This window comes from Hyaena hyaena, unplaced genomic scaffold, assembly GCF_003009895.1.
Source record: "Hyaena hyaena isolate Hyena2069 unplaced genomic scaffold, ASM300989v1 scaffold_64, whole genome shotgun sequence".
In the NCBI taxonomy this organism is placed as follows: domain Eukaryota; kingdom Metazoa; phylum Chordata; class Mammalia; order Carnivora; family Hyaenidae; genus Hyaena; species Hyaena hyaena.
In genome coordinates, this window is record NW_024080698.1 from 1,161,217 (window position 1) to 1,174,048 (window position 12,832).

The 12,832-nt window shown below is 36.6% G+C and overlaps 1 protein-coding gene across 2 annotated transcripts in view; it reads left to right on the forward strand.

The window, feature by feature from the left end:
- Positions 1–12,832, forward strand: part of PREPL (prolyl endopeptidase like) — a 60,536-nt gene that overhangs the window by 25,888 nt on the left and 21,816 nt on the right. For both annotated transcript variants that reach the window (XM_039232408.1, XM_039232409.1), the window contains one exon: positions 12,279–12,495. In XM_039232408.1, coding sequence (XP_039088339.1) covers positions 12,279–12,495 — 217 coding nt within the window. The remainder of the gene's footprint in view (positions 1–12,278; positions 12,496–12,832) is intronic.

Below are 12,832 nucleotides of genomic sequence, written 5' to 3' on the forward strand. Positions count from 1 at the left end.
ACCAGCATACTTCTCAAAACTAGAACAAACTATCCAAAAATTTGTATGGAACCACAAAAGACCCCGAATAGCCAAAGTAATACTGAAAAGTAAAACCAAAACGGGAGGGATCACCATCCCAGACTTTAGCCTCTACTACAAAGCTGTCATCATCAAGACAGTATGGTATTGGCACAAAAACAGACACATAGACCAATGGAACAGAATTGAGAACTCAGAAGTGGACCCAAAAGTATACAGCCAACTGATCTTTGACAAAGCAGGAAAGAATATCCAATGGAAAAAAGACAGCCTTTTTAACAGATGGTGTTGGGAGAACTGGACAGCAACATGCAGAAGAATGAAACTAGATCATATTCTCACACCATGCACAAAAATAAACTCAAAATGGATAAAGGACCTGAACGTGAGACAGGAAACTATCAACACCCTAGAGGAGAAAGCAGGAAACAACCTCCTTGACCTCCACCGCAGCAACTTCTTACTTGACACATCCCCAAAAGCAAAGGAATCAAGAGCAAAAATAAATGATTGGGACCTCATCAAGATTAAAAGCTTCTGCACAGCCAAGCAAACAACCCAGAAAATTAATAGGCAACCAACGGAATGGGAAAAGATAGTTGCAAATGACATATCAGATAAAGGGTTAATATCCAGAATCTATAAGGAACTCACCAAACTACACGCCCGAAAAACAAACAACCCAGTGAAGAAATGGGCAGAAGATATGAACAGACACTTCTCCAAAGAGACATCCAGATGGCCAACAGACACATGAAACGATGCTCAGCATCCCTCCTCATCAGGGAAATACAAATCAAAACCACACTGAGATACCACCTCACGCCAGTCAGAGTGGCTAAAATGAGCAAATCAGAGGACTCTAGATGCTGGCGAGGATGTGGAGAAACGGGCACCCTCCTACACTGTTGGTGGGCATGTAAACTGGTACAGCCCCTCTGGAAAACAGTGTGGAGGTTCCTCAGGAAACTAACAATAGAACTCCCCTATGACACAGCACTAGCACTGCTAGGAATTTACCCAAGAGATACAGAAATGCTGAGGCATAGGAGCACATGTACCCCAATGTTCATAGCAGCACTCTCCACAATAGCTAAAACATGAAAAGAGCCTAAGTGTCCATCAACAGATGAATGGATCAAGAAGATGTTGTTTATCTATACCATGGAATACTACATGGCAATGAGAAAGAATGAAATCTGGCCATGTGTAGCAACATGGATGGACCTTGAGGGTGTTATGCTGAGCGAAATAAGTCAGGCAGAGAAGGACAAATATCATATGTGTGCACGTATAGGAGGATTAGGAGGAACTTGACGGAGGAACAAGGGGGAGAAGAAGGGCAGAAATGGTGGGGGAAAGGGAGAGAGGCAAACCATGAGAGAGTCTTGAATGCTGACAAAAACTGAGGACTGATGGATGTAGTGGGGAGGAGGGATGGGCATGGAGGAGGACACTTGTGGGGATGAGCACTGAGTGTTATGTGGAAACTAATTTGACAATAAACTATTTGTAAAAAAAAAAAAATCCATGCAAATCACTCTAAGCCCCTCACTTACATATTCAGTAATATCGCAGAATGAGATTTAGAGTTTACTACCCATGCAAGGGTAATGGTTGCAACCAGTGTAATTAATAATAAGAAAATAAGACATGCTTGATTATTAAAAATGAAATTGACTTTGTGCATTACAGCATGGTCCCTACATGTAAACTTATAAAGACAACCTAGAATTACTAGATAATGAACAGAGACTGAATCACTTCCACCTTTGCATCTTTATTGATAAGTAGGGTAGCAGGCCTGTATTATTGCCATTCATCTATGCCTATTAATTGAATGGTACACTGGGGTGCCTGGGTGGTTCAGTCGGTTAAGCATCTGACTTCGGCTCAGGTCATGATCTCACAGTTCATGGGTTTGAGCCCCACATCGGGCTCTGTGCTGACAGCTAGCTCAGAGCCTGGAGACTGTTTCAGATTCTGTGTCTCCCTCTCTCTTTGACCCTCCCCTGCTCACGTTGTCTCTTTCTCTCTCGGAAAGAAAGAAAACATTAAAAAAAAATTTAAGTGGCACACTTCAGTCAATTTCTCCCTTTCAAGCTAAAACTGTAGACCAGTGATGACTGTGAGTACCTTTTAACTGTTGAATTCTTAGCAGGATATAGCACAATTTAAAGTATGTGTTGCCCTGTAATAAGGATAGCATAACATATAAACTTGTCACATCACTATGTTGTACACCTGAAAGTGATGTAACATTGCATGTCACCTGTACTCAGAAAAAAAGTATATATTGCTACTAAATTATAAATTAAAACTAATGCAAAAATGTATTATCTGCTGGGTGAAAAAAAATGAATATATAGTATGATGTCAACTTATTTTTCAGAGTAAGCATGATTATTCTCATAATCAGAGGTAAGTTATATTTTAAGTTTAAAAAATAAATATCAATTGAGAGCACCTGTGTGGCTCAGTCAGTTGAACTGACTCTTGATTTCAGGTCAGGTCATGATCCCACGGTCATGGGATCAAGCCACACATCAGACTCTACACTGAGTGTAGGGCCTGCTTGAGATTCTTTTTCTCCCTCTGCCCCACTCCCCCACTTGCACACTCTCGAAAAAAACAATTAAAAATTTTTTAATAAATACCAATTGAAATGAATGGGAAAACAGATTGGGGTTAGCTGTTTACATTTTTTGTCTTGTCTCTCTTTCTGAATTGAAAGTAATTTGGTATCATTCTAGAGCTTTCTTTGTCAGTGCACACATGCATTTTTTTTAAGATTTATTTTTCAACTTTATTAAAATATAGGTTATATGTATAACATGTTAGGTGTAAGGTGTATGTCGTGATTTTGGACATATACCTGTTACAAAAATGAATAACGAAAGTTTTGTTAATATCTCAATCACCTCACAGATTACCACTTTTTTTGTGTATGGTGGGAACATTTAAAATATACTGCCGAGGGTACCTGGGTGGCTTAGTCACTTAAGCATCTGACTTCGGCTCAGGTCATGATCTTGTAGTTTGTGAGTTTGAGTCCAGCGTCAGGCTCTGTGCTGAAGCTCAGAGCGTGGAGCCTGCTTTGGATTCTGTGTCTCATTCTCTCTCTGCCCCTCTCCCACTGTGCTCTGTCTCTCAGAAATAAATAAATAAATATGAAAAATTAATAAATAAATAAAATATATTGTCAAGACAACTTTTAAGTATATTAATACTGTATTGTTAACTATACTCCTCATTCTGAACACCCGATCCTCAAAGCTTGTTCATCTTATATAACTGAAAGTATGTACTCTTTTTCCATTATTTCCGCATTTCAGCCAGCTCTCAGCCCCTGACAGCCACCATTCTACTACTCTGTTTCTGTAAGTTTAGCTTTTACAGATTCCACATGTAGATGACATCATACAGTATTAATCTTTTTCTGTCTGACGTAGTAGCATGATGCCCTCAAGATACATCCTAGTGTTGAAAAATGACAGGATCTCCCTTTTCTTGTGGTGAAATAATACTCCACTCTGTGTAATGTGTGTGTGTGTGTGTGTGTTGTATTCTTTATTATTCATCAGTTGACATGGACGTTGTTTCCTTATCTTGGCTGTTGTTAATACTACAATGAACTTGGGAGTGCAGATGTCTCTTTAATTTTTTTAATATATTTTTTAATGTTTTATTTCTGAGAGAGTGAGAGAGACAGCCTGAGCAGAGGAGGGTCAGAGAGAGAGGGAGACACAGAATCCAAAACAGGCTACAGGTTCTGTGCTGTCAGCATAGAGTCTGACACGGGGCTCGAACCCATGAATCGTGAGATCATGACCTGAGCCGAAGTCAGACGCTTAACTGACTGAGCCACACAGGCGCCCCCAGATGTCTCTTTATGATCCAGATTCCACTTCCTGTATATATATGCCCAGAAGTAAGATCATTGAATCCTATGGTAGTTTCTTTAATTTTTTGAAGAACCTACATTTTTTGTCCATAATAGCTGTTATCAATTTACATTCTTACCAACAGTACACAAGGGTTTCCTTTTCTCTACATCCTTATTAACATTTGTTACCACTTTTTGATAATAGCTATTCTAACAAATGTGAAGTGATACCATGGTTTTTATTTGCATTTGCCTATGATTAGTGATGTTGAGCATCTTTTCATGTGGTCTGTTCAGGTCTTTGGCCCATTTTTAAATCAGATTTTTTTTTTCTTTTAAGTTACAGGAGTTCCTTATATATTTTGGCTGTTAACCCATTATCAGATAGATGGTTTGGAAATAATTTTATCCCACTCCATTGATTGCCTTTTCATTTTATTGATTATTTAATTTGCTGTGTAGAAGTTTATTACTTTGATATAGTCCCACATATTTATCTATACTTTTGGTGTCATAAAAAATAATTGCCAAGAACTATGTCAGGGAGCCTTTTCGTTACATTTTCTTCTAGGAGTTATATGGTTTCAGGACTTATGTTTAAGTCTTTAATCCATTTCAGGTTAATTTTTGTGAATAGAGTTAAGATTAGAGGTCAGTTTCATTAGCATAGCAATTTCATAGCGTGTGATTATCCAATTTTCTCAGCACAGTTTATTGAGGAGATTTTCCTTTCCCTTTTGAGTATTCTTGGTTCCCGTATCAAATATTAGTTGGCCATATACTCAAAGGTTTGTTTCTGTGCTCTCAGTTCTGTTTCAGTGGTCCACGTCTTTTTTTTTTTTTTTTTTTAATGTTTATTTACTTTTGAGAGAGAGACACAGTGTCCAAGCAGGTGAAGGCAAGAGAGAAAGAGGTAGATAATCCGAAGCCAGCTCCTGGCTCTGAGCTGTCCGTATAGAGCTCAAGACAGGGCTCAAAATCACAGACTGCAAGATCATGACTTGAGCTGAAGTCAGACACTTAACCAATTGAGCTACCCAGGCACCCCATGCATGTCTGTTTTTACGCCAGTACCATAGTGTTCTGATTATATGGCCTTGTAATATAGTTTGAGGTCAGACAGCGTGATGCGTTTTACTTTGTTCTTCTTTCTCAGTGTAGCTTTGGCTACTGTAGATCTTTTTGGATCTCTACAAATTTTGGGATTTTTCTATTTCTGTTAAAAAATGACATTAGAATTTTGGTAAGGATTGCATGCAGTATTTAGATGGCTTTGAGTAGTGTGGGCATCTTAATGATACTCATTCTTCCAAGTCATGAATATGCTGTATCTTTCCATTTATTTGTGTTGTCTTTATTTTCTTTCATCAAAACCATTAAGTTTCCAACGTACACATCTTTTCCCCCCTCCTTGATTAAATATATTCCTAAGAACTGTATTTGCTTTTGATACTATTTTAAATGGGATAGTTATGTGTGTTTCTTATTCAAATATTTCGTTGTTAGTATATCTAAACAACTGATATCTATATGTTGATTTTACACCCTGCAATTTTACTGAATTTGTTGGTTAATTCTGACAGTTTTTTGATGAAATATTTAAGGATTCCCATATGTAAAATCATGTCACCTGCAAATCCTTTCTGATTTGGATGTTTTTTATTTCTTTTTCTTGCTTGATTGTCCTGGCTAAGACTGCCATCTCTATGTTGATTAGGGGTAAGAAGGATGACCATCCTGTGTTGTTACTGATCTGAGAGGAAAACCATTCAGCTTTTCACCACAGAATGTGATGTGATCTGTGGACTTGTCATACCCGGCCTTTATAATGTTGAGTAACGTTCATTTCATGTCCAGTTGTTGAGAGTTTGTATCATGAATGGATGTTCAATTTTGACGAATGCTTTTTCTATATTGAGACAATCATGTGATTTTTTTCCTTTCGTTCAATTAAGGTATCACATTTATTGATTTGCATATGTTGAACCATTTTTATATCTCGAGTTAATGTTAATTGATTATGATGAATAATCTTTTTAGTGTGCTACTAAATTAAGTTTGCTAATATTTCATTGAGTATTTTTGTACCAATATTCACCATGGCCTGATAAAATGAGTTTGGAAGTGTTCCCTTCTTTTCAGTTTTTGGGAAGAGTTTGGGAAGTATTGGTGCTAATTCTTTAAATATTTGGTAGATTTTACCAGTGAGTCCATTTGGTCCTGGGCTTTTCTTTGCTGAGAAATTGTTGATTACTGATTCAGTCTCCTTACTCTATTAATAGTCTGTTCAGACTTCCTATTTCTTCATGATTCAGTCTTGGTAGGTTGTATGTTTCTAGGAATTTATTCATTTCTTCTAGAGTTTAATTTGTTATATACTCTTCTAGAGTATATAATTTTCATAGTAACTTTATACTCTTTTTTGTGTCTGTTGTATCAAATGTAATGTGTCCTCCTCCCTTCCCAATTTTGAATCCTCTTTTATTCTTAGTTTCTCTAAGTTTGTCAATTTTATCTTTTCAAAAAACAGCTATTAGTTTTGTTGATCTTTTCTATTTTTTTTCTGGTCTCCTTAATTTATTTTTCTCTGATCTTATTATTTCCTTCCTTCTGCTAACTTTGGGCTTATTTTTTCTTTTTCTAGTTTTTTGAGGCATAACATAGGTTATTTGAGATAGTTCTTTTTTTCTTTTTTTTTTTTTTTTCTTAAGTTTAGATAGAGTGTGTGTGGGTGTGCATGTTAGCGGAGGAAGGGTAGAAAGAAAGGGACGGAGAGAATCCCAAGCAGGCTCTACACTGTCCGCACAGAGCCCACCTCAGGGCTCAAATTCACAAACTGTGAGGTCATGACCTGAGCCAAAATCAAGAGTTGGATGCTTGACTGACTGAGCCACTCAGGCACCCCTTTATATTTTTTTAAGTAAGCTCCACCCGCAATATGGGCTTAAACTCGTGACCCTGAGATTAAGAGTTGCATGGTCTCACCTGGGTGGCTTAGTCGGTTGAGCACCCGACTTTCGCTTAGGTCATGATCTCACGGTTTGTGGGTTCGGGCCCCGCGTCGGGCTCTGTGCTGACTGCCAGCTCGGAGCCTGGAGCCTGTTTCAGTCTGTGACTCCCTCTCTCTCTGACCCTCCCCTGCTCACGCTGTTTCTCTCTCTCTCTCCTAGAAATAAATAAAACATTTTTAAAAAAAAATTAAAAAAAAAAAGAGTTGCATGGTCTACTGACTAGGCAACCAGGCGCCCTTATTTGAAATAATTTTAATATAAACATGTATCCCATCAGCTTCCTTCTTAGAAGTACTTTTGCTGTATCCCCTTAGTTTTACTATGTTTTATTTCTATTTTGATTTGTTTCCAGATATTTTTGATTTTGATTTTTTTTACCTATTGCTTACTTAGTGCTATGTTGTTTATTTCCTTACATTTGTGAATTTTCCAGATTTCCTCTTAATGATGACTATTATGATTGGACAAGATATTTGGTATGATTTCAGTCTTCTTAAATTTGCAAATTGTTGTGTGACCTAACATATGGTCTACCCCGGAGAATGCTTCTTGTGCACTTGAGATGTATTCAGCTGCTACTGAATGTCTATATACGTCTTTTTCATCCATTTTGTCTAAAGTATAAATAGTTCAAGTCCAATTTTTTAAATTGATTTTCTGCCTGAATAATCTCTTCATTGCTGACAGTGAGTTGTTAATGTCCCCTACTATTATCGTGTTGTTTATTTTTCCTTCAAATCAGGTGCTCTGATGTTGAGTCCATACAGACATATCTTGTTTTATTGCACTTTGCAGACTGCTTTTTTCTTTTTTTTTTTTTTTTACATATTGAAGCAAGTCTGTTGGCACTATTTTTTCAACAGCACTTGCTCACTTCATGTCTCTGTCACATTTTAGTAATTATCACACCATTTCAAACTTTTTCATTGTTATTTGTTTATGGTGATCTGTGATCAGTGATTATAAGTCCCTGAAAGTTAAGATAATGGTGAGTATTTTTTAGCAGTATTTTTTATTAAGCTATGTACATTGTGTTTTTAGACATAATGCTGTTGTACACTTAACAGTCTACAGTATAGCGTAAACATAACTTTTATCTGTACTGGAAAACCAAAAAATTCATTTGACTCACTTTTCCAGTGGTTCTGGAACCTACCCATATCTCCAAGGTGTCTGTATATATGTACAATTGTATTCTCTTGATGAGCTGACCCAGTTATCATTATATAATGGCCTTTATTACAGCTTTTGAGTTGAGGTTTTGAGTTTCTTTGACATTAGTATCGCTATTCCTGCACTCTTTTGGTTTCCACTTACATGAAATTTCTTTTTACATCCCTTCATCTTGAGCCTGTGTGTGTCCTTGAAGCTGAAGTGAATCTCTTATAGGCAGTATATAGCTGGGTCTTGTTTTCTATCCATTCAGCCATTCTGCGTCATTTCATTGGAGAATTTAATCCATTTACACTTAGAGTAATTTATTATATGTAAGTACTTACTGATGCCATCTTATTAATGTTTGCTGGCTATTCCTCTCTTGCTGTCTACCTTTGTGAATTTATGATTTTCCATATTGCTCTGGTTTGAATCCCTTCTCTTTATCTTTTGTGTATCTATTGTAGGTTTTTGCTCTGTGGTTACCATGACTTATCTTCTCTTTCTAAGAAACTGTTTTCTATAGAACCAGTTGTATTCTGACTTAACTGTAACTACATATCTACCAAGTAATTTATCTTTTGATTACTTGTGTCATCGTCAAACAAAAATAAATAGATTAAAAAGTAAAGTATTGAAAATAGCAAAGATAGTGTTGAAATTACAGAGCAAATTAGAGTAAGGAATTTGTCCTACAACCATATATTAAAACACATTAAGCTACAATAGTTATTACAAACTGACAGACAAGTAATAGAGACCAGAATAGAGAACTCTAAAACTTAATACATATTTAAACTTATGTAGAAGACATCACAGACCAATGAAAAATGAATGGGCATTATTCTTTAATGCTGTAGAAAAATAATTTTCATCACTTCATACATCAGCATACATTCCTAAAAGATTTAAAGAATCAATTGATAAAAATAAAACTATCAAAAAAACCATAGATGATAATATAAGTACTTTATTCAGTTTGGTTAAAATATTTCCAAAATAGGGCACATGGGTGGCTCAGTCGGTTAAGCATCCAATTTCAGCTCAAGACGTGATCTCACAGTTCGTGGGTTCAAGCCCCACCTCAGGCTCTGTGCTGAAAGCTCATAGCCTGGAGCCTATTTCAGATTTTGTGTCTTTCTCTCTGTTCTTCCTCCGTTCACACTCTTTCTCTCTCAAAATAAATAAATAAATATTTTGAAAAATATATTTGCAAAACATTAAATCAATAGAAGAAATTACAAAGGGCATGACAGTATTCTTGATTACCTAAAATATTAGGGCTTTTAAGTCAGAAACCGTTATAAACAAACTCCAGATGACAAAGTGGGGGGAAAGTGTTTTCAGCAAAAAGACACATTAATATCCTTAATTTGTAAGATATTTATAGACTAGTAATTTAAGATAAATTTCAAGGTTAAAATGGACACAGACATTTCATAGAAGAAATAAAATTTGACAGATACGGTAATATGGTCCAATAAAAAGGAATTTTACCAAAATTATTAGCCATGCTTATCTCTGGTATAGGGAGATTCAGGTTTATCATCCTTCTCTGTATTTTTCAGTATGTTCAGTATGGAGTATTTTTATAATTAGGAAATCTGTAAGCATAACCTTTAAAGCCATTCAGTATGTCAGGGTGAATTAACATATTATTTGATAATATATATCAAGAGTCATTAAAAATACTGCTTATCAGGATACTGGGTGACTCAGTTGGTTAAACATCTGACTTCACCTTAGGTCATAATCTCACAGTTCATGGATTTGAGCCCCACATCCAGCTTTGTGCTGACAGCCTAGAGCCTGCTTCAGATTCTGTCTCTCTCAGCCCCTTCCCTGCTGTGCTCTGTCTCTCTCTCCCTCCCAAAAATAAACATAAAAAAATTTTTTTAAATACTGCTTATCATTAAATTATTATTTCCATTTTTAAGGAATGGATAAGTATTTATCATAGGGAAATAATTGTAAAGGTGAAGGAGCGGGAACTGTCTTCATGAGTAGGCTCCCTATTTATTATAATGAAACATTAAAATCTGAAGTTTTAAGAATTACAATAATTCAACCTAATAGAATATTAGGTAGCCATTAAAAATAATGATCATAGGGGTGCCTGGGTGGTTCATTCAGTTAAGAGTGTTCAACTCTTGATTTTGGCTCCTTCAACTCTTGATTTCAACTCTTGATTTCCGATCTTCATGGTTTGTGAGATTGAGCTGCGCTGACAGCGTGGAGTCTGGGACTCTCTCCTTTTCTCTGCCCCTCCCCCACTTGTGTGCACATACTCTCTCTCAAAGTAAAGAAACATTCTTTAAAATAACCATAGAAGACAGTAATTTATGTGAGGGGAATGCTGACATTATATGAAGTCACAAATGCAGAATCCAAAATTGCATCTATATTTTACTTACACCAATTTTAACACATACATGAATAAGATAAGTCATGGAGCTGAAAAGTGCAGCATAGGAAATATGGTCAATAATATTGTAATAATGTGTGGTGACAGATGACTGCATTTACTGTGGTAAACATTAAGGAATGTGTAGAGTTCTCTGATCACCATATCGCGTATCTGAACTGGTATAACACTGTATATCAACTGTAATTTTTTAAAAATTTAATTTTTGTTAAGTTTATTTCTGAGAGAGCATGCTTGCACACGTGAGCGGGGGAGGGGCAGAGAGAAAGGAAAACAGGATCAGAAGCAGGCTCTGTGCAGACAGTAGAGAGCCTGATGTGGGGCTCAAACTCACAAACCATGAGATCATGACCAGAGCCAAAGTCAGATGTTTTTTAATTTAAAAATGAAACCTAGGGGTGCTTGCATGGCTCAGTTACTTAAGTGTCCAACTCTTGATTTCCACCTCAGATCATGATCTCATGGTTCATGAGTTTGAGCTCCGCATTAGGTTCTGCACTGATAGGTCAGAGCCTGCTTGGAATTCTCACCCTTCTCCTACGCTCAGTTCCTCACCTCCCCCCCCACCCCCCCACTCATGTGCAAGTTCTCTCAAAATAACTTAACACTGAAAAAAATCATAGGGGTGACTGGGTGGCTCAGTCAGTTAAACATCCAACTTGGGCTGAGGTCATGATATCACAATTCATGGGTTTGAGTCCTGCATCAGACTCTGTGCTGACAGCTCGGAGCCTGGAGCCTGCTTCAGATTCTGCGTCTCCCTCTCTCTGCCCCCACCACTTGCAGTCTTTCTCTCTCAAAATAAATTTTAAAAACATTTTAAAAAGTAAAGAGGAAAGCATTATTTTAAAAAAATCATAAAGAAGAAAATAACATGTTGAGGTGCCTGGGTGGTTCAGTTGATTAAGCATCTGACTCTTGGTTTCTGTTTGGGTCATGATCTCACAGTCATGAGATCGAGCCCCGCATTGGGCTCTCTGCTGAATGTGGAGACTGCTTGGGATTCTCTCTCTGTCCCTCCACCATTCATGCACATGTGCTCTCTCTCTCACAGAATAAATATTTAAATAAACTTTAAAAAATGAAATACATGCATGAAATGTAAAGGAGAAGGAAAAATTAAAATAGCTAATTTTTAAAATATGTTGAGATTGCAAGGGTTTTTCTTCCTACTTGTGTTTTTATTATTTCTATTTTGTTTTGTTATAAAACTGGGAGATGGGGAGCCAACATGCATACAGAGGAAGAACAAAGTAAATTCTGTGTCCCTCTTCTTTCTACAATTAAATATCTCTCTAGGAAATTTATTTCCTCTTCCCACTAAAAAGCCTATAATCTATTAATGTCATTAAGTGAGAGATGATATCTGTTGTTTACCTTCAAATACGTTCAGATAAAGATGGATTGATGGATGTGCAAATAATGTAATAAAGGACATATAGCAAAACATTGGTAATAATTGAATCTCTGTGGTGGGTGTATGGGTATTCACCTGACATGTTCAACTTCTGTAGTTTTGAAAAATATTCATAATAAGATGTTAGAGAAAAGATTACTTTGAATACTTTGTGGGGGAAATGAGAAAAATAATAGCTAGGGCTTTTTTTTTTTTAATTTATAGGCAGTATTCACAGAAGTTTTTATTTTCTGCCTGCATTATCAGTCAACATATGTACAGCAGGCAGTGAAATATTGTCATTAAGGTAGCACATGCCATTGAAATTTATTGTATTTTCCTCTCTCTCTCTCTCTTTCTCTGTCTTCGTGTGTGTGCACACAGCTACTTTGTTTTTCTTTATCTTACGAAAGACAGTCGTTTCCTAACCATAAATATTATGAACAAGACTACTTCGGAAGTGTGGTTGATAGATGGCCTAAGCCCTTGGGACCCGCCAGTACTTATCCAGAAGCGAATACATGGCGTCCTTTACTATGTTGAACACAGAGATGATGAATTGTACATTCTCACAAATGTTGGCGAGCCTACAGAATTCAAGGTAATCCTGGATTCTCCTTGTCCGTATATGGTTTGTTCAAAAGTATCACACTTCCATCAACAGCATTCCTTGCTCTAAGAGTTAACTGTTCTGTAGACTTTTGGTAAACTGTAGAAATTGATGCTACCTTCCCATGCATAACCAATCCCATTGCTTTTCCCTTAGCTATGATGCCTCTACATGCTGTAATTGTGCCTAAAAAAGTTGGTAGATGAAACCTACATTATCCTGATTATATCAGTTATGAAAGCCAAACTTAATGATTTGAAAGAACAAACTTTTATAAATTCATGGCTTTGTATGTTAGCAATTTGGATTGATCTCAGCGAGGCAGTTC